The sequence below is a fragment of the Carlito syrichta genome, unplaced genomic scaffold (assembly GCF_000164805.1).
Source record: "Carlito syrichta isolate Samal-C Ts95f unplaced genomic scaffold, Tarsius_syrichta-2.0.1 Scaffold307639, whole genome shotgun sequence".
In the NCBI taxonomy this organism is placed as follows: domain Eukaryota; kingdom Metazoa; phylum Chordata; class Mammalia; order Primates; family Tarsiidae; genus Carlito; species Carlito syrichta.
Window position 1 is genome coordinate 216,646 of NW_007251735.1, and position 22,958 is coordinate 239,603.

The 22,958-nt window shown below is 38.2% G+C and overlaps 1 protein-coding gene across 2 annotated transcripts in view; it reads right to left on the reverse strand.

Moving 5' to 3' along the window:
- RAB27A (RAB27A, member RAS oncogene family) overlaps positions 1 to 22,958 on the reverse strand; it is a 58,475-nt gene that overhangs the window by 22,932 nt on the left and 12,585 nt on the right. For both annotated transcript variants that reach the window (XM_008064519.1, XM_021715773.1), the window contains exon 3: positions 6,444 to 6,618. In XM_008064519.1, coding sequence (XP_008062710.1) covers positions 6,444 to 6,596 — 153 coding nt within the window. In that variant the 5' untranslated portion in view covers positions 6,597 to 6,618. The remainder of the gene's footprint in view (positions 1 to 6,443; positions 6,619 to 22,958) is intronic.

Here is a 22,958-nt window from a genome sequence, read left to right on the forward strand (position 1 = left end):
TAGAGTGTTAAAAATTAAGATAATAATTGCAATCCCCAGGGAAACTGTTAAGAAATAGCTCAAAAATATATCATAAAAAATGAAAAGGAAATTAAAATGGCACACTAAAAAATAACTTTTTTTTTTTTGAGTTGGAGCCTCATTCTATCACCCAGGCCAGAGTGCAGGGCATGCTCACAGCCACCCCAGCATCAACCTGCTGGGCTCCAATGATCTTTCTACCTCAGCCTTCCAAGTAGCCGGTGTGTGCTACCATGCCCACCTAATTTTTTGTTTATTGTAGAGATGAGGTCTCACCAAGCTGCCCGAGCGTGTCGCAAACCCATGGGCTCAGGCAATCCACTCGTCTCTGCCCCACAAAGTGTTGGGATTACAGGTTGAGCCACCAAGCCCAGCCACTAAAAAATATTTTATTTAACGCAAAATAATACAGTAACAGAGAAACAAAAAAGATATCATACATACAGAAAATAAGTAGAGAAACAGCAGACGTAAATCTGACATTATTAATATAAATATAAATAGATTAAAAGTTCCAAATAAAAGACAGATTGTAAATGGATTTAAATTTTTGATCAAATTATGTGCTGTCTACAAGAGACACACTTTACAGTCAAAGATACAATGAGGTACAAGTAAAAGGCTGGGGGAAAATATACCATGCAAACAGTAATCAACAGAAAGTTGGAGTGGTATCCTAATATCAAACAAAATAGACATTAAGACAAAAATGGTTATTAGAGACAAAGGATATTTTATAGTGACAAAAGGGTCAACCCATTAAGAAGATATGGGGATAAGAAGTGAAAAACAGACAACTCAACAGCAATATTTAGAGACTTCAGTACTCCGTTTTAAATAATGGATAGAAAAAGTAGCCAGGTCAACAAGGAAATAGAAGACTTGAACAACACTAGAAACCGACTATACATAAGACATCTATAGACTAGAATACTCTAGCTAGCAACAGCAAAATCCATATCTTCTCAGACACACATGAAACATTCTCAAGACTACACCATATGTTAGGCCCTAAAAAAATCCTAAAGACATTTAAAAGACTGAAATTATCGACAAAGTATGTCCTTCAACCACAACGGGGTAAAATTAGAAATCAATAGCACAAAGCAATCTGGAAAAATCACCAAGAAGTGAAAATCAAACGGCACACTCTTAAACAGCCAGTGTGTCAAAAGGAAACACAAGGACACTATAAAATACTTTGAGGTGAATGAAAACAAAAACACAGTATATAAAAACTATTGAATGAAGCTAAATCAGTGCTAAGGGAAAAATCTGTAGCTGCAAACACCTATATTGAAAAGGAAGAAAGATCTCAAATTAGTAACTTGACTTGCCATCATAAGAAACTAGAAACACGAGTGTAAACGAAACTCAAAGCAAGCAGAAGAAAACAAATAAGAGTGTAGTGGAAATCATCTTCTCTTTGAAAAGATCAACTCAATTTATAAACCTCTATCTAGACTGACCAAGGATAAAAACAGGAGACTCAAAAATTCAGGAATAAAAGAAAGTACATTACCAACTGTACCAAAATAAAAAGATTTTGAAGAAACTCCATGAATAATTGCATGGAAAAAAAATGCGATAATGTAGAAGAAAGAGAGAAATTCCTAGACACAAAGGACTGAAACTGACTCAAGAAGAAATAAAAAATCTAAACAGACCTATAACCCAAAGGAGATTGAATTAGAAACCAAACAACTTCCCACAAAGAATTAGGAATCAAACAACTTCCCAGGCCCAAATGTCTTCATTTATGAATTCTACCAAATGTTAAAGGAAGAACTAATACCAATCCTTCCCAAAATCTTCCAACATATAGATAAGGAGTAAAACTTCCCAACTCATTTTATTAGGCCATTATTACCCACATACCTGAATCAACCAAAGACACCATGAGGGTAGGGGAAAAAATACAGACAAACATTCCCTCTGAATATACTCACCAAAATACTAGCAAACAGAATCCAGCAACATATCAAAAGGATTATATATCATGTCCAAATGGAATGTATCACAGGAACAGCAAGGTTAGTTTGCCATACAAAAAGTAATTGATAATAATGCACCATATTAATAGAATAAACATCTAAAAACACAGTCATCTCAATAGATACAGAAAAAGCATTTGACAAAATCCAACACCCTTTCAGGATTAAAAACAAAAAACACAACAAACTAGGACTAGAAGGGATCATCTTCAACCTGCTAAAGAACATTTATTTTTTAAAAAACACAGATTATATTATACTTAATGGTTAACATCTAAATACTCTTTCCCTAAGATCAACAGCGAGACAAAGGTGTCCCCTCTCATCACTTCTATTCAATATTTTACTGAAGGTTGTTAGGGCAATTAGTCAAGAAAGAGAAATAAAACGTTTCCAAATTTGAAATGAAGAAGTAAAATAGCAGATGACATGATCTTGTACATAGACATTCTGAAGGCACAAATACACAAAGACACACAAAAACTATTAGAGCTAATAAACAAGTTAATCAAGATTCCAGTATATAAAACCAATTTACTAAATAAATTGTACTTCTGTACATTAGCAATGAGAAATGAAATTAAGAGAACAATTTAATTTATAATAGCATCACAATGATTAAAATACTTAAGAACAAATTTAACAAAAGAAATAGAAAACTTATACTCTGAAAGCTACAAAACATTGTTGAAAGGCATTTTTAAAGATCTAAATAAATGGAGCCAGGCACAGTGGCTCATGCTTGTAATCCCAGCACTTCGAGAGGCAGAGGCGAGAGGATTGTTTGAGCTCAGAGGTTCGAGACCAGTCTGGGCAACTTGGCATGTCCCTGTCTCAACAATAAAAAAATTAGCTGGGCCTGGTGGCACATGCTTGTGGTTCCAGTTACGTGGAAAGCTGAGGTGGAAGAATTGCCTGAGCCCAGCAGGTCAAGACTGCATTGGCTGTGAATGTGCCACTGTACTCTATACTCTAGCCTGGGCAGCAGCAGGAGACTACCACTAACAAAAAAGAAAAAAGAAAAAAAAAAAAGAAACCTAAATAAATGGAAAAAAATCCTATGTTCATGAATAAGAAGACTTCATATTATGAAGATGGAAATACTGTGCAAATTGATCTACAGATTCAATTCAATCTCTAACAGAGTCTTAACCAACTTCTTTGTAGAAATTGACAAGCTAACCCTAAAATATATACAGAATTGAAAGGGATCCAAAACATTCTTGAAAAAGAATAAACTTGAAGGACTCATACTTCCCAACTTCAAAATATACTACAAAGCTACAGTAATTAAGATATTATGGAGCCAGACTCAGTGGCTCAGCCTGTAATCCCGCGCCTTTGGGAGGCTGAGGTGAGTGGATTGCCTGAACCCGCAGGTTTGAGACCCGCCTGGGCAGCGAGACCTCATCTCTACAATAAATAAAAAAATCAGCCGGGCGTGGTAGCGCATGCCTGTAATTCCAGATACTGGGAAGGCTGAGGCAGAAGGATCGCCGGAGCCCAGCAGGCAAGGCTGCGGTGGCCGGGAGCGGCCACTGCACTCCAACCTGGGCGACCGAGTGAGACTCCAACTCAAAAAAAAAAAAAAGATATCATGATACTGGCATACGGATAGAAATATAGATGAATGGAATAGAACTGAGAGTCCAGACATAAACATTTGCATTTGTGGTCAACTGATGTTCAGCAAGAGTGCCAAGGCCATTTAATGAAGAGTGCCAAGATCATTTACTAGGGGGAAAGAATAGTCTTTTTTAAAAAAAAAATGATGCTGGAACAACTAAATATCTGCACTCAAAAGAATAAGTTGAATCCTTATCACACCATACACAATAATTAACTCAAAATGGATCACAAACCTAAATATAAGAACTAAAACTATTTGCATATCATGTTTCTTAGAAACACACACATACACACACACACACACACACACACACACACACACACACACACACACAACCCAACCTCAAACCACCATCTAACTTCACTGGCCTTTGGTTCTTTTCCTATTTATAATTAAAATTTTTAAATTTATAATGCACAGCACAGAATAATCATACATGCTATGTATTTATATGATGTAGATAGATATTGGCTATAATCTAATAGAAAATAGCACGTGTTGTTAAGGATGGAGGAAAACTGGAGCCCTTATACACTGCTATGAGAATGTCAAATGGTGGAGCATCTTTGGAAAAATATGAAAATTCCTCAAAAGTTAAGTCGTTATCATATTATCAAGCAATTTCACTCCTAGGCATATATCCAAGATCAATTTTAAAAATTCACACAAAAAATTGTATATTAATGTTAACAGAGTCATTATTCATAATAACTAAAAAGAAACCCAATGTCCACCAAAAGATGAATGGATAAACAAAATGTAGTATTTCGATATGATGGAATATTATTCAGTCATAAAAAGGAATGAAGTCCTGACACATGCTCCTGCAAGGAAGGAACTTGAAAATATTATGCTAAGTGTAAGAAGGCAGGCATAAAAGGCCACATTTCGCGTGATTCTATTTCTATGATGTGTCCGGATTGGGAAATACATTGACAGTAGATTCATGATTAGGGGAGGAGAAATGGAGAATCACTGCTAACAGGTACGGGGTCTCTAAAATTAAGGATAAAACATACATTCACACAAAAAATTATATATGAACGTCAATAGAATCGTTATTCATAATAACTAAAAAGAACCAAAGTGTCCATCAAAAGATGAATGGATAAACAAAAGCTACAAAGTAATCAAGATATTATGGTACCATTTTGATGGTTGCATAACTGTAGAATATACTGAAAACCACTGAATAGTACACTTTAAATGGATGAATTTTATCTTTTGTGAATTATATCTCAACAAATCTATCTTTTAAAAAACAAGGTTATAAAATGAGAGTTAACAAAAACAATCGGATGGATAGATTCTACAAATCATGTGTCAATACTAAAAATTACATTAAGATCCCATTCTTACTCAGTGAGTCTAAGTCTCTATAATTCTCTCTGGTAATAGAGAAAAAAAGTGGGCAAAGGGAATGATCTTCTATCCTGGAAGCCAGGAACCCTGTATCTCTCCTGACAGAGTAAGCTCCATTGAAGGGTCTTTGTCATTAATCTCCTGACCACTTGTTGGCCTATTTCAGAGTAGCAGTGAATTTTTCAGCAAGAAATGTAGTCCACGGAGAAGGCCATCTTCCCTTATCTCCAATGGCCATCTGCCTTCCTCTCTACTACTAGAATAACTTGCAGTCTTGAGGGCTTTAAAAAAAAAAAAGAGCCTCTCCCTTCAATAATCTGCAGAGCATCATCACATCCACTGCCTGGATTCCCCACTCCTACTCCAACCTCACCCTCCTGGCAGCTGTGATGAGTTCTACCACTTAGTATTCCATGTGGAATTGCTGAGGCTTCACTAAGAGAACTGCCATTAAAAAATTATAAGGTGCCAAAGGTGGAAGTTATAGCCCAAAAATCAGGGGTGGGAGGGGCAAGGTAAATGGCAGGCTTCAAGGCAAAAGTAGACAAATAATGTTGTGGAGGACAGAAGAGAAGATACAAACAAAAGGTACCAAGGAGCTGGGTGCAGTGGTTCAAGCCTGTAATCCTAGCACTTTGGGAGGTGGAGGCAAGAGGATTGCCTAGGGGTTCGAGACCAGCCTGAGCAACATGGTGAAACCTTGTCTCTTCAATAAATCAAAAAATTAGCGGGGCGTGGTAGCACGTGTCTGAGGTTCCAACTACCTGGAAGGCTGAGGTGAAAGGATCACCTGAGCCCAGCTGGTTGAGGCTGTGATACCTGTAAGGATGCCACTGCACTCCAGTCTGGGCAACAGAGTGAGACAACTCAAAAAAAATTTTGTTTTAATTTAGAAAATGTAAGAAGAGAAAATCTAAAAGAATTGTTCACTTTTACTCTGCCTTTGCACAGCCTTTAACACAGCCTTTGCAATCACATTGCCCACATTGAACATAACACACTTTCATATATAGCCCTTAATTTTAGATCCCAACCTTTGTCCTCCTAATTCCTGCAAAGTAAACTAAAGAGCTGGACAAATGTTGACTCAAAGATTACATTTTTAGCCGGGCTCGGTGGCTCAGCCTATAATCCTGCGCCTTTGGGGGGCTGAGGTGAGTGGATTGCCTGAGCCCGCGGGTTCGAGACCCACCTGGGCAACTTGGCGAGACCTCATCTCTACAATAAATCAAAAATTAGCCGGATGTGGTAGCGCCCGCCTGTAGTTCCAGCGGCTTGGAAGGCTGAGGCAGAAGGATCTCCGGAGCCCAGCAGGTCGAGGCTGCGGTGGCCAGGAGCGGCCACTGCACTATAGTCTGAACGACAGAGTGAGACTCCAACTCAAAAAAAAAAAAAAAAAAAAAAGATTACATTTTTATATAGGATAGAGAACTTACCACTCTTTTTTCCCTGAAGTCAATGCCCACAGTTGTGATAAATTTGGAATTAAACTTGCCATCTGTGTACTGGTAAAGTACACTGGTCTTCCCTACTCCAGAGTCTCCCAAAGCTAAAAACTTGATGAGGTAATCATAATCTCCATCAGACATAATGAAGAACTCAGTGGTTCACCTGCAACATATAAACAAATGAGTATTTATTAAAATCCATCTGAACATTGGAGTTATCCATTCATGATGTGACAGCAATATTCAGTTCAACAAGCACTTCTATGAAACATTTATATGTCTAGGGATTATATGAAGAAAGGGTTATATATTGTTTACTATTCCTGAGGACCTGATAACTGGCCAGCTGAGAAGCTACTGAAACAAATAACAGTTTGGTTTTACTTTAACATACATATTATAGTACTATTAAGGCAAAAATTCCAGTGAGAATAATAAGCAATAAGAAAATAATAGTCACTAAGTCTTATTTGCAGACCATATAGGACAAAAACTAATTAAAGAAAAAAAAGGAAGGAAAATGTTATAAGAAATAATATTTTCAAATCTTAGTGTGCAAGTGGCTCCAATCTCCCCTTCTTTTTAAAGGTCTCCTAGTACTGGATCCCTGACTTTTCTCTTTTTTTATGTGTACACCTAGATAATTTCATTTATGCTATTCATTTTCATATGTTACTATAGTTTCTTCAAAGACACTGTTAATTCACAAGTAAAATTTACATATTATCATATGTACTAAATCAGGCTTCTCTGGAATATCACTGCTCACGTGGGAACTGAGTTCCAGATGTGAGCAGTCACTGCTCAGATAGCATAGTTCCACAAATAAAGTCTCATTTACCTACCCCTACCTGAGTATTCTAACAAGAACTGCTGAAAATTCAGCTCTTTAATACTGATTAAACCAAAATTCTACCTTAAGGAAGAAAAATTTGTTTTTATCAGTAATACCTAACCATGGTTATTTTTGATCCCTTATAATTGGCACTTTTCACGATTTGTTTTTATACTCTAAACAGATTCAACCCCAAAATATCAGTCCAATTGGCAATAGAGTCTCTTTCCAGGGAACACTTACTTCTTTATTAAATCTTTTATTGCTACATAATATTTGTACATTTCATGGGGTACATGTGCTATTTTGTTATATGCATAGAATGCGTAATGATCAAGTCAGGATATGTGGGAACATTTCAAGTCTTCTCTTCTAGCTATTTTGAAATATACATCGTTGTTAACTGTGGCCACCCTATTCTGCTATTGAACATTAGAACTTATCCCTTCTATCTAATGTTTGTACCCATTAACCAATCTCACTTAATTCCTTCCCAATTCCAATAAATTCTCCCAAAAATCAGAAAAATGACTAGCTATTCCATACTACTGACAACTTTGCCTGGTCATTCAAACATACATATTCAACTGACTACACACATGCCAGATGCCCTGTGTTAGATACTGACTTCCTGGCATTGTCCCCTTTTCACCCAGCCAAATATCCAGAAGCTTTGCTGTTACACTCAGTGCTTCCTGCAGGATTATTTCTATAGATCCCTAAAATTAATAAAAACTCAGACAAGAATATCAATCTTCAAGGTTGCCTCCCCCACCTCATCCTCTACTTGGTGACTCACCTAATGCTGAAAATTCCTGAATGCTGAACCCCAAGAGCTGCTGCAATGTACTTCCTCAGAGTGCCTTAATGCTGATCTGTGGCTTCACATTTCAGATATGGCTAGCCATTCAATAAGGGCAGAGCCTCTACAAACATTCATAATTCTATTTGCACATTATAAAGAGTGACACTACACAGATGATGGCGTTTTTATACTAACAGCTTCTGCATTTGTAGATGCAGTCACCAGTACTAAAAATATATAACAGAATTCCTCTCCAAAAGATGACCGCTTGGGCATAACTAGTAATTTTTTTCTGATTTTCAGAAGTTATTGACATGGGGGAGAGGGGTGACCATTTGGGTATCAACATTCTAGCATGTCATGTCATGCTGAAATTATGCTAAGTCAGCATCTCACTTGGCTCCATTTAGTCAAAAAATAAGAACTAAGAACTGAAAAGTAAGACCAGATAACTGTTAATCATTTGAAGGGTTCCGCTCGAATTGAATAGGAAAGCAGAAAACAACCCAAGTCTATAATGAGAATGATGTAAGAAAGTGCTGTTACTACCTTATTTCCTCTTTATATTTTATTTGAAAAAAAGTTGGTCTTTTCTACAACTATATTTTTTATATCGCTTAAGGTATAGGAGAACATGCTAACACTAAAGGCATCAATATTCTAGAATTCTCTAAACTCACTTACGTGAAATTCAAAGACTTAGGTGAAGGCAGGCACAAGGGCTCGCGCCTATAATCTCAGCACACTGAGAGGTCAAGGCGGAAGGATCACGAGCCCAGGAGTTCAAGATCAGACTGGGCAATATAGCAAGATCTCATCTCTATCAAAAAATAAAAACAAAAAATTATCCAAGCATGGTAACATGACCCTGTAACCCCAGCTACTCGGAGGCTGGCAGGAGGATTGCTTGAGCCCAAATGTTCAAGGCTGTAGTGAGCTATAATTACACCACCACACTCCAGCCTGGGCAACAGAGTCAGACTCTATTTCTTAAAAAAAAAAAAAAAATTATTTTAAATCTACTAACCGAAAAATAAAAACTTAGATGAAACTATGTTATATCAACAATTTAATGTGTTTAATTTTCATGGGTGAAGAATCACACATGCAAGTCTACAAATGATCTTTGTGAGTTTTGTTTTCTACTTATGATAGCAATACTAACCAAGACATCATAAAAGAAAAAACTAACAAGCCAGATACCACCAACTGAAGGTGTAGACACTGCTATCAATACTAATTAAAGTTTGGACTTTTCGGACAGTACCTTAAAGATAATTATCTGCTTTTTTGATCTGAAAATAATGCTCAGAACTTTTACTCTCTGGTTTCATTTTTCTAAAGGATAAAACAGAACCCAGAGAGGTAAACTTATTTGTACCATCTAGAACCTAGATCTCCAAGTTCTAAGTGCCATGTCTATTCTATTCCAAGTTTCATATCCATTACTCATTTTTTTTTAACAAATGCATATTGGGCTTAGAAGTGACACATAAAGTCAAGTAGAGCTGGGTATGAATCCCAAGGCTCCCATACACCAACTACTTGGATATCTCTGAGCCTTAGATTTCCATGTTTCCAGTCTATAAAAAAGATGGTTACACACAGTACTTCACAACATTGTTCTGAAGATTCAATGAGATACTGTTTGTGGAGTGCCCAGCACAATGCTTGGCATATATACTGGGTACTTAAGCCTCAACTCACTGTATTCTCCCCATTGCAGACATCCAGACTGATTCTGAAGACCCAAAACAAATTCTGAAATTGCTCCAGCCAGCTCAAATCATGTTTTTTTTCCTAGCAGAAAAGACTGCTGAGTGGCTTAAGTAGTTTGCTACTTTCAAACTAATTCTGGTTTTTTTTGGGGGGGGGGGGAGTGGGGACTGGTTCTAACCATTTGCAACTCATTTAAAATAGGTTTATCTATTTCAAAAGAGTTCTGATCAACTTAAAGATAGGTTCAAATTCATATAAGACACTCCCATCCATTTTAGCAAGCTCATACTTGAAGAAAATCTGACTGGTTCACATTAGTATAGAGTAAGTTAAAACAGTTGAGATAAAAGAGGTTCTACCTACAAAACTATTACAGATTGCTCTAAAAGCACTTTGGCTAAATCCAGACTATCTAACCAAAATTATCTGAGAGTCATTTTAATACCTTTAATTGCTTTAGACTGGTTATAGCCAGCTCAAATAGACAGGTTCTTGTCCTGGTCACATAAGTTTTGTTTGGTTCCAAGTACATTTTATTGAATCAAGCTGGTGCTGATAAAACTATTTTCAGTCGAGTCACACTTGCTCTGATTTCATCAAACTGCTAGTAATTAGTTCAAGACATTTATAAAATGGTTTTTACTTGTTTAGACTGGTATAACCTGGTTTAAAACAGTCTGAACTGATTCAGATGTTCAAATAGTTCAAAATTAGAAATGCAAAATGAATCAGAAGCACCAAAAACAACAGTTGCTTTCAACTTGTGCCAGATCAACAAACTTAAAATTTTACTTAAAAATTCTCTCAATTATAGACATTCTGTACCAAAAATTTATAACCATTACAGTACAATTTATTTCCCCACTGTATTTATTTATTTTAGAGACAGGGTCTCACTCTACTGCCCAGGCTGGAGTACAGCAGTATGATCTTGGCTTACTATAGTTCTGACTTCCTGGGCTTGAGTGATCCTCCCATCTCAGCCTCCCTAGTAGCTAGGACCACAGCTTTCGCACCACTGTGCCCAGCTAATTTTTAAAATTTTTGTAGTGATGGGGTCTTGCTATGTTGCCCAGGCTGGTCTCAAACAATTCTTCTGCCTTGACCCCTCAAAGAGTTGGGATTTATAAGGCATGAGTCACCATTTCCAGACAAAATAGAGATTTTAGTTGGGGAAAACCTTTAGCAAGTTCGGAGGTTGTATAGTCTAAAGTTGGTCACACTGACCAGGCTGGTCTGAGTTAACAGAGACCAGAATTCTGAAGAATAAGGAAGCTAAAAGGAAATAAATGAAGTCAGGAGGCAGGCAGGGTTTCAAAGCAATAACAGAATTTTCAAGGTTTGGGCATGGTGTTGATGGTGACAATCTCCTTATCTGATCTTGATGTCCAATTAGTCAAAGCCTGAAGTTAATGGATTCCTCTCACCTTTCAGCAGAAAATAATCCTAGACCATAGCAGACTACACTCCCAGTCCCATCCTGCAGGCCCATATGTGGTTCTCTTACCACAGCTTATCATCACTGTTGAGGACTACTTAATGTTAAGCCTCAATCCATGGTAGGTTTTCATACAATACATTATTTTTTTCTTATTTGTCACTCAAGTCATGAGTAGTGTTCCTGGGGCCTGTTTTCCAGAAAGAAAATACTCCCCAAATATGGAAATCTAATAATGTACACTGGCATTTTAGAGCAGGAAGGAAAATAGTGAGAATACACGGTACCAGAATTTGACATTGTGGGCACTCAAACAACATTTTGTGCATGTCATTTCCTGCAGGTACTCTGGCCTATTGATGTTGGGGAAGCCAGTTTATCAGTCATCAACTGTCTTCCCTCTTGCACTGCTCTTGCTGAAAATGGGCCATGTGTCAAGCACTTCACAAGCATGAACACAAGCCTCATGACAGTCCTAGAGGCAAGTTGTACACACTGCCTCCCTCAGAAAGTTCTGGTGCCATGCTATCACAGGTGCCACAACAAGGGCATAAGAAATTGGATGTTGGCCATATGTCAGCATGGACTCCATTCCAACGTAATGTTGAGAGAAAGAAAAAAAAAAAAGAGGGTAAAAGCATGGATTCTAGAACCAAGTCACTGCATTTGAATCCAGTCATGTAACTACGGAAAATGTAATTTAATCTCTTTTGTCTTGAGATCCTCATCTGTAAAAATAGGAATAATGTTGTATTTTATTCATTCTAACATGCATATGCTTTCTTATTTTAACTTCTTTGAAATTGGGGTGCCTCTTACATTTCAGTTTTGCAATCTAAGACATCTTGCAATTGCTATTATAAATCAGGTGTCACTAGGAATACAGTTGTGTGAAAGCCTTTTGTTAGCATCTTCTAGTGAGATCAAGAATGCACCAACACATTTTAAATTTGGTGATGCACAATAGTAAAGCTATCTCAGAGGGCTATTGTGAAGACTAAGCTAGTGTATACATATATTAGTATACAAATATCAAGTTTAGAACTCTGTCTGGAACACAGTAAGTCCTGTATAAGTATTAGCTACTATCAGCAGCAGCATTTAGCAACTTAGCTTTCAAGGGTCAATATGCAGGCAATGTTCCTTTCTTTCTTAGAACTGTAAGAAACTACACTAGGCCCCCACAATATCAATTAGTAAAATAAAAATGAGAATCTCTTAAGGGCACCTGAACCTAAGGTCACATATTTAAACACTGTATCTCCTTAAGGAAGTAATGTCTAAATACCTCAAGGAAATGCCTTCTAAAAAAGCAAGAATGCCCCAATTTGGGACACTCAAAAGACTTTCTTATTCAGCTCACTTCCATCTCTCCTCCTTACATAAATATTTTTTCAAAGTACTCTCCACCCTCACTGTCATCAGATTAACAATAGAAGGCAAGGAACACCCACTTCCTCAACATGCACTATGTGGTGATAACTGCCTGGTGAGAGAAAGTCAACGATCTTCCTTATTTTAAAAATAAAACATATTTTTGCCTGTAATCCCAGTGACTCATTAGGATGAGGTGGGGGGAATCACTTGAGGCCAGAAGTTCAATACAAGCTTGGGCAACTCAGCAAAACCCCATCTCTAAAAAAAAAAAAAAAAAAAAAATTTTTTTTAAGTAACCAAGTATAAGTGGTATGTGCCTGTGGTCCCAGCTACTCAGGAGGCTGAGGTGGGAGGGTTGCTTGAGCCCAAGAGTTCAAGGTTGCAGTAAATTATGATCATGCAACTGAAATCCTACCTGAGCAACAGTGTGAGACCCTACCTCTAAAAAGTAAATAAATAAATAACGAGTTATTTTTCAGAAATTAAAATAAAAGAGAGTGGTTTTAGTTAAGAGTGAAGGGGATATATCTATTTCTATTTCTCTCTCTCAAACACACATACACATATCCCTCATAGCCCAAATTCTCCATGAAGCATCATATTAAAGTCAATCATAGGTTTCAACCTTAGGACCCCCACTGTAAAGCAGTCATTCTAAAACTACTAGGCTATCCATTTTGTGAAAGTCAAATTTTCCTTCTATCACTCATATTTAGTACCCAGTAAAAGGAAGGGGAAGAGTAATATTAACTAAACAGCCATCATGTGCCACAAGCAGTAATAAATATACTTGACTGTATTTTACCTGCTCATCATCCTTTAAGAGAACTTTTTTTTTTTTTAAAGAGGGTTGGGCAACCGCCTCGAGTCCCCTCCCACTGTGGGAGCTTTTCTGTCCTCTCAATAAATCCTGCTTTCTAAAAAAAAGGTTGGCCGGTATGGTGGCTCACACCTATTATCCTAGCACTTTGGAAGACCAAGGTGAGAGAATTGCCTGAGCTCACGCATTCGAGATCAACCTGGGCAACCTGGTGAGACCTCATCTCTACAATAAATCAAAAAATTGGCCAGGTGAGGTGGTACACGCCTGTAGTCCCAGCTACTTGGAAGGCTGAGTGAGGCAGAAGAATCGCCTGAGCCCAGCAAGTTGAGGCTATGGTGGCCATAAGCGTGCCACTGCACTCCAGCCTGTGCTACAGAGTGAGACTCTGAGGGAGAGAGTGAGAGAGAGAGTGAGAGAGAGAGAGAGAGACTTGCTCTGTCATCCAGGCTACAGTGTGGTGGTGCAATCATGACTCACTGTAACCTTGAACTCCCCGGTTCAAGCAATTCTCCCACCTCAGCCTTCTGACTAGCTGGAACTACAAGCTGGAACTACAAGCATGTACAACCACACCTGGCCAATTTTTAAAAATTGTAGAGAAGTGGTCCCTATGTTACCCAGGCTGGTCTCAAACTTCTGGGTTCAAGCAGTCCTCCTGCCTCAGTCTCCCAAAGCACTGAGATTACAGGTGTGAGCTACCGAAACTGGCCTTAACTTATTTTTAATGTAACCAGTATCTGAATCTTCAGAAAAATCATAGAAAGAAATTCAAGTACAATTACTTTTGGGAGTCTTTGTCCATCACAAAACTACCTTGGCATTCCAACCTATCAATTAGTTTTAGCCGTGTGATTTTTGACAATTTCAGAGCTAAAAGTATTTATCAGTTAAATGCTCTAACTTCTAGAAGAAGAAACTGAGACCCAGAGAAGGCAAGTGAACAGTCTGAAATCAACCACCTAGTTAGATATGGGGCTGGGCTAGATCCCAGACCTCCTAAATTCCAGGTATGTGTGTGTCTCCAACATATTTTTGTTCTTTCTGTATTCTTTTTGTCAGAGAGAAACCTCAGTTATAGTTGCTTTGATTTAAGAATCAAAAGCTATAGTGATAAATTCTTTATGACTGAGGTTTGGGCTCTTGGAGCTGTTGGGCTGAGGAATTTGTACTTCTTCCCTTGCCACCCCACTACCAAAAAAACCCTTCCTTCCTTCTGATGGGCTCCCGTAAGGAGAGAAGTCATACATTGGGAGCTTGTCTGCCTCTTGTTGGTCATAACAAATCCAAGAACTTAAAAAAGTCTTCTCGATACTTGTATCATCTCCCATAAATCCTCTTTATGTCTTTTTTGTTTTTAGAGTCTCACTTTTCCACTCAGGCTAGAGTGCAGTGGCAGGGTCACAGCTACTGCAGCCTCAACATGCCAGGCTCAGGATGATCCTTCTGTCTCAGCCTTTCCAGTAGCTGGAACTACAAGCACACACTACCACACTCAGATAATTTTTTTATTATTATATATTGTAGAGATGAAGTCTCACCAAGTTGCCCAAGCTGGTCTTGAATCCCTGGGCCTCTGACTCACAAAGTGCTAGGATTATAGGCATCAGCCACCGTGCCTGGCCCTCTTTATATCTTTTTTATGGTTTCAAAATGAAAAGAAAGCAGAAAAATTATGAGGTGTTTTCTTTCCCTGTAGAATTGTTCAGATCCTTGGTATTTTTCTCTCAAATACGATTATTATCTCTGGCACTACCTCAAGTTCTCGGTAAAGACACTTCTAGCCCTCTCACTCGTTCCTCCATTCAACAAATATTGACTGAATGCCTATTACGTGCTGGGTACCAGGGTACAATGGGGAGTCAATTGAGTTATACTCAACATGGAAAATGTATTTTCTTATTCTTTCACTCCCTTAGACCTTACGGTGTTAGCCATGTCCCAACTTCAGTTCTCCCAGTGACTATACCGGCCTTCGGGGTTTCAAAGAAGCAATCCTTATGAACATTCTAAACTTCTCTTATAAACAGAATCTCTCATAAACGTAACATCAAGATTCATATCCCCATATTGCTTTTTTCTCTGCAGATACATGCACAAGTCATAAGTTTAACAAAAATGCAAAAGAAACAAACATGCAAAGACACAAAAGGAATAAAAAAGTGAAGCTCAATAGTGAATAGGGAGACATTTTTATAAAAAGAAATTTAAGGTCAATTGCAAATTATTTTTTACCTGAAAATATTTTTGAAGCTTTCAAAATAAAATATTTGAATGCTCTTATGTAGCTTAGACTTCACTTCCTCCAGTCCAAAATAATTTTTATGTATAAAGAAGAACATGTGAATGTAACTATTACCTTTCAGATAACAGCACAGAACATCAGCAGTTGTGAAAATTATGTAGCTACGTTTTCTTTCATAAAATTTAATGTCCCTTTATCCAGAGATTGATTTGGAAAAAAAGAAAAAAGTTCTTATACCAGTGACTGGTATAGAAATATAAAGTTCATCAGTGTTTTTATGTTTAATGTAAGAAAGCAGTAAGTATTCTTCTTTTTCTATGGTCCCAGTGGTGACCCATTCCTGGCATTCTGGGAGGATACCCGTAAGAGAGACAGCAGAAAGGAGGAAGAAAAGTCACACAGTGTAAGGCAGGATAGATGAGGTGTTTTATAATGTACCGAGATACAAGTACAGGCAACATGTGTTTACAAAATGAGCCCAACTACAGCTCTCTCAAACCGCAATTTCTGTACCATGAGGTAAAACAGCTACTGTCACTAGAAAAGCAAGATCCTGACAGCAGGGACCCCACTTCCACAAGAGACAGATGTGTCTTCTGTGCACATCAGTTTACTCATCTCGATTTCTGTTCTAGATGTGAGCAGATATGCTTACACTCCACTTAATAGGCCAAGAGTGGGACAGATAAAACTATAAACAGAGAGCTTGTCTTGTTTGTACAAAGATTTCAGGCAGATAGAAATAAGTGAAAATCTAACAGTCTTAAAAAGTAGAAGAAGGGCAACCCCTTTGGATCCCCTCCCACTGTGGGAGCTTCTCTGTCTTCAATAAATCCTGCTTTCTCAAAAAAAAAGAAAGAAAGAAAGAAAGAAAAAAGAAAAGTAGAAGAAAACTGAAATCTGGCTCTTCCCTATCTCCTTATTGAAAGTTGAATTTGCAGGGTACCTGCATAATCAATGTTTGTATACCTAACCCTGAATTGTATCCCTGAATGGCATGCTCACGGCCCACTGCAGACTCGACCTACTGGACTCAGGGGATCCTTCCACTTCAGTCTTCCAAGTAGATGGAACCACAGGTGTGCCACCACACCTGGCTAATTTTTTTGATTTATTGTAGAAACGAGGTCTCCGCCAAGTTACCCAGGCTGGTCTCCAAATCCAGACTGAACTCAGGCAATCCTCTCACCTCAGCCTCTCAAAGTGCTGAGATTTCAGGCAGGAGCCACCGCACACAGCATCCATCGACTATTTCTGAAATATTGCCATCACCTCAGTCGGAGACCGACATAACCCAGTAAGCAAGTAACACAAGCAACTATATGTTAGGAAAGAAGAGAGCACTGGGATGATTTCTGGGAGTTGAAAAGATTCTCGAAGACCACTGTCAATGACTCAAATGAGATACTGGCTTTTTTTTTAATTTATGAAGATCATGGACTCATTTATTCACAAAACATTATTTGCTACCTAAGCCTCTTTCAGGATCAGAATGTAAGTGTTTATAGGAATTTATGATGGTAAATTCACCAAAACACTGAGTGTAACAGTACAAGTACCTCTTGCTTTAAAGATATAGGGTAACAGAAAAAAAAAAGGCACACATAGAATATGCTATCTGTAAAACATAGGCAATGCAGTGGAAATAGGAGTGGCTGTTTGGTTTGCTGAGTAATATCTCAAATAATGGGAAGGCAGCCTCATAATGGACACAACCCATATGATACTCCAACAGAATGCCCAACCCATAACTACATGTACCTCTTAACACTACCATGAAGCTGGTAAGAATTTGATAAAAGTGCAAAATCTGTACGGTCTACTCTCACTTAGTGGTTGCTTTTTGTGAACACACAGAAGACAGTGAAAAACAAATGCTGGAGTCAAGTTCTCCTAAATTCAAATAACAGTGCACCACCACCTACCTGCATAAAGTGAGCAGCAAAATGCCAAATGAAGATCATTAAATCATAGCTGTTCTTATGATTACAGCAGATTAAGGCTTGAACACTGATCTTACAGCTTTGAGCCTAGTGCTTTTTCTACTATGTCTTAAGAATGACATTGAAACTTTTATAAACTCTCAAAGAATGAAGTGAAAATATTTCCTGAGAAATGGAAAAAGAGGATCAATTTAAGCTACCTGGAAGGTGGGATATCTGTAAGTCCAACTAGTTAGAAGGAATTATGCTACTAAGAAGCTCTGAAGAGATAAAGTGAAGAGCTTTAGTTATTATATCAGAGTGTCAGCAACCTCCTGGGTCCAAGACTCAAAGGCCAAAACAAAAACAAACAAACAAAAACAACTAGAAATGACAGCTTTGCTACCACAGCCAGGACTGAAAGATTGAGAGGATTACAAGTCAGGTAGCACTCTAAGGACTTGAAACTGGAAAGACAATTTCCAAGCTTGCAAAACACAGAACATCTTTTCATTTTTGACTTAGAAATGGAGTCAAGGATTCTGTCAAGACTCGTCTTGAACTGGAACATGCACAGAAGTTCTTTTAGCAATACAGCCCAGCTCTCCTCTTCCTCTTACCTATCACAAGTTTTTCATGTGCTGCAATATAGAAATGATGCTAATCTATCAGGAAAACACGAAATCAAGAAGGAAACATTTCATTTTGTGACAGAGCAATGACACTTCTTTTATCCTAATAAATAGTTATAAAATAGAAGAAGCAAGATCTGTTGAGAATGACTGTCCAAATAATAAAAACAACTGGACAAATATCCCTGAGTTGGCAATAACTGGGGAAGATGGGTGGCTCATTTATCACTGACATTTCAAAAAATGAGAATGAACTGGATGTAGTGGCTCATGCCTGTAATTCCAGCACTTTGGGAGGCAGAGGCAAGAAGATTGCCTATTGTAGAGACAAGGTCTTGCCAAGGGTTCGAGACCAGCCTGGGCAACTTGGCAAGACCTCGTCTCTACAATAAATCAAAAAATTAGCCGGGTGGGGTGGTACATGCCTGTAGTTCCAGTTGCCTGGAAAGCTGAAGTAGAAGGATCACCTGAGCTCAGCAGGTTGAGGTAGCTGTGAGTGTGCCATTGCACTCCAGCATGGGCGACAGAGACTTCAATGAGAGAGAGAGAGACAGACCTCTCTTGTCAACTTCCACTTTGTGTGTGCAAAAACTGATGTTATACTAACACTGTCAGTTAACAAATTTGTTGTGTTTTCCTTGTAACACAGTGAGCTGCTATGTTCCCTTCATGGTAGTCAACCCTCCTCAATAAGCTCATAGCTGCTGTGTCTTCAGGGCTTTTACTTTTCCAAAAAGGAAAAGAATTTTTCCCCAGCTTATGGCTGGGAATAAGTCATTTTAGAAACCCAAGAGCTTCTCCATACTGTGCCAGTTGTGGTTTCTCCATAATGTCAATGAAAAGGCAGCATACTGATACAAGTAGGTCACAAGTTTAAGATATTAGTATCTATAAATATTTTCACCATACACCAACTCAGTTCTTTTAATAACAGTGAAATAGGCTCAGAAAACCAAACCATTTGTTGATGTTTTAATGACACTAAACCAATGAAGCGAGGATTTTTAGCCTCTGCCACAAGGTGTCAATAAGCTGTAGTAACCTAGCTATGGGTGTTTTTTATCCCCATCAGGGCTGATCTCTCCCTTGATATATCAACAACAGATATTTAACTGCTCCCTAGATATCATATTCTTTAGCAGTCAAGTAAAAGAAAAGACACTCACCTAATGGACAAGATCTAAGCACTTACACTTCTTATTGCTTCTTATGAAGTCTTTCCTTATTCCACCTATTCAAGCATGCATTCTTAGAATTGACTGTTTCCATTTCTGTCTCCAGCTGTTTATAGAATGGGGTGTTACTTGTGCTTATGTATGTAAAAGAACTGAGGAACAGCAATGTACAGTCATTCAGCCAATTTCTAAATCAGTCTGTCACATCACAGTTGGCCTTTTTGCTTTGTTATTATTGTTTTCTAATTTGGTTGCATTGTGATCAGTAAATATGGTCTGCACAACATCAAATTTGGGAGGATTTGTTAAAATGAGTTAAGTTTTATAAATGTTTCATGATTATGTGAAAACAAGCCATATAACCTGTTTGCTAGAGGCAAAATTACATAAGTACTAGTCAAGCTAGTTAGTTGTGGTTTTCAATCCGACATATCCTTATTTGGATTTTTGCTACTTCATGTTTCTTTTTAAGAAGGTGTGTTAAAAACCTAGATCGTAATCATTTTTGGAAAATAAACCCAAGGCGGCAGGCATAGTGGCTCACACCTACAATCCCAGCACTTTGGGAGGAATGGGAGGATCGCTTGAGCCTGAGATTTCAAGACCAGCTTGGGCAACATAGCAAGACCTTGTCTCTACAAAAAAAAAAAAATCAAGAAATTAGTTGGGTATAGTGGCATGTGTTGTAGTCCCAGCTATTCAGGAGGCTGAGGCAGAAGATCACCTGAACCCAGGAGGTCAAGGCTGTGGGGAGGCGCGATTATGCCATTGCACTCCAAGCCAGGTGACAGAATGAGACCTCAAGTAAAAAAAAAAAAAGGAAACAGTTAAATGAGTTATGCACCAAACTTAGAGCACTGCAATTTGTTTACTTATGCTACTTGGCTGAATTATTTACTTCCATCTTTAGTGCATACATGTTATTTGAAGTTCTTATGAACATGCTATTAACTGAGAAAGCAGCAATTTGCACTATACTTTTGTCTCTCTTTTTCTTAATCAGAGTGGATTTATGTGTCCATGCTTGTGAAATTATTTAAGGAAGCCCATGTGAGCCATACTCCATAAATGACGGGCAAGCCTCAGGCACATGTTTCAGCACACATTTGCTTTCATCTTGTTACAACAGTCAGTTGAGCAATAGAGAATGAACACATTATGTTGCAACATAACATTTTATCACAGATGGCTGTAGAGAGGTTATTTTATGTTTGGGAAGCTTCTTGCCTGACTTCTGTAAGTCTGAGAGCCATTCTAAGTTTGGGCTACTTCTTGTCGATACCAGACCAGTGTCTTCACAGCCAGCAGGATACCCCTGCACAGGAAATCTACATAATATAATTGCAGCAAACCTCTCATTGCCTCAGAAAACTGCTCTAGTCCAGCTGGCTGCAAGTTTTCTTTAGCAATAAAACTTTCTTCAAATGAAATCTTACATGGTATTCCAACATATAATAGATAAAAGCAGAACCAATCAATAAAAAAAAAAAAACAGAAAGAACAACAAAAAAAAGAACCATTCTAATGAAAGGAATGAATGTTAAGACCCCCACCTCCAAGGCCTGTGGACCCACCAAGAGCCTAACAAGGACTCTACCGTACACATCTGGAAAACTACTATGGAAAGGCCAACCTTCAACCCGGTTTTGGATCATCTTATTTGCCTTCAGCTTTGTCTCTAAACACTTCCTCCTTTCCTAAACACCTTAGTTGACAACTCATTTGTAAGATCTGCCAGGCTTGTTTATTCAGCATTTCCTATAGATGCCCTCTCTTAACACTCTTTTTCTCTGGGAGGAAAACGAAATGTATTGGGTGCCTCTAGAGCTTGAGGGAATGAAATGAGACTACAGGAAAGAATCTTGGGGACAACCATCACTGAATCATTCCTGGGGAAGGAAGAGCTTTGGGTCTAGGGCTAAATAGTTCCAGAAATCTAGGCCAAAGGGTAACCAACCTTGGGATAAGAAAACCAATTCTTTAAAGAGACAATAGAGGAAACTGTTGGGATGTTCATAACCAGCTACATAGGTGATCCTTTCCTGTGTCTAAATGGACACTTTGAGGTCACCAGAAAATATGATCAGATTATTCTTGATGGGCTCAAGCATCTATGCTTGGGTAGAACCCTCAAAAATCAAGATATGTTTTGAAGAACACAATGAAATGTTGGCATAGCAAACTTAAAATAACTGAGAATATATTCTTTTGTACTATATTGGAATCCACTTTATACTAACTTATAACACAGAATGGCATAAAGAGATCCACTTTTAAAAAAAATAACAATCAAAATAAAACTTAAAATGTCTCCACTAACTTGTTTTTTTTCCTATGAACTCAGAAGAAATTGTTAGTATTGTGCCCAGTTAACAGCTGTGTTATGAGGAATGTCTTACATGAAAGACTATTAAAACAATTAGAAAGCTCCAGGGAAGAAGAGGGCATGAGGAAGAAGAGACAGAGAAACCCTTTGTGTTTCCTACCTTGTTTCATGTGAGAGCAGCATGGAATTAACCCCAGACCACAGGGATTAAGTAGAAAGGGAGCTTCCAGACAGGCAAAGTCATATCAAGGTCAAACAAGCTTCCTGGCTTGTTCTCTTGCTGATTTATAGTCTTTTTGCTAACACAAAGTCTTTATTTCAACATTAGTAATCTGTACTGTGGTTCCTCTCCCCCATTTTTAACAAGACTCTTGTTCTTTCTGAATGACCATCTTGCGGCTCATTATAGCCCCGATATTCTTAACCTCCTGCTTTCAAATATCTTTCTCAAAGGTGCAATCAGAAAATAGGTGCTTTGTCCATAGATGCCCTTATCACAGGCTTGGCTGATGACAGAGATGAGGTATGACACTGGAGAACCAAGTTCTAACCTACACTCAGGGCAGGAAGAGAAAATATAGAGAAGGAACCTGGCTGGAATGGTTAGGGAACCTTCCAAAATAGTAGAGAAAGGTAGAACAAGTGGATTTAATAAATTGCTGTGACTTAGAAGGTAGGATAAACTCTCTGGCTTTTGATATAGCAATGATTCCTATGGATCTTTTCTAGCTGTTGTTACTGTGGGTTCTAACAAGCTTGCCATTTCCCCAGGCTGTATAGATGGGTATTATCCCGAATTCTTGAGATGCTCTCCCCTGTAGTTCCTGAATTCATAAGCCACCTCTCCTCTTTTTGACCTGCTTTCAAGTAGCTGGAACTTCAGCCGCATGCCACTACGCCTGGCTAATATTTTTGATTTATTGTCTTACCAAGTTGCCCAGGCTGGTCTCAAACTCCTGAGCTCAGGCAATCCTCTCGCCTTGGCCTCTCGAAGTACTGGGATTACAGGCATGAGCCACTACACCCAGCCAGGTATTCCTTTTAAATTAGGACTTTCTTATACATATTTGCACATCACAGATAAAAGACAATTGCTATATAGCTATCAAAAACTGAAAACAAACCAAAACACCTAACAATGGATTTTCCTAGAAATATCAACCTAAGACTATATGAATGTCCAATAACCATTTTTGCATTTTAGAATCT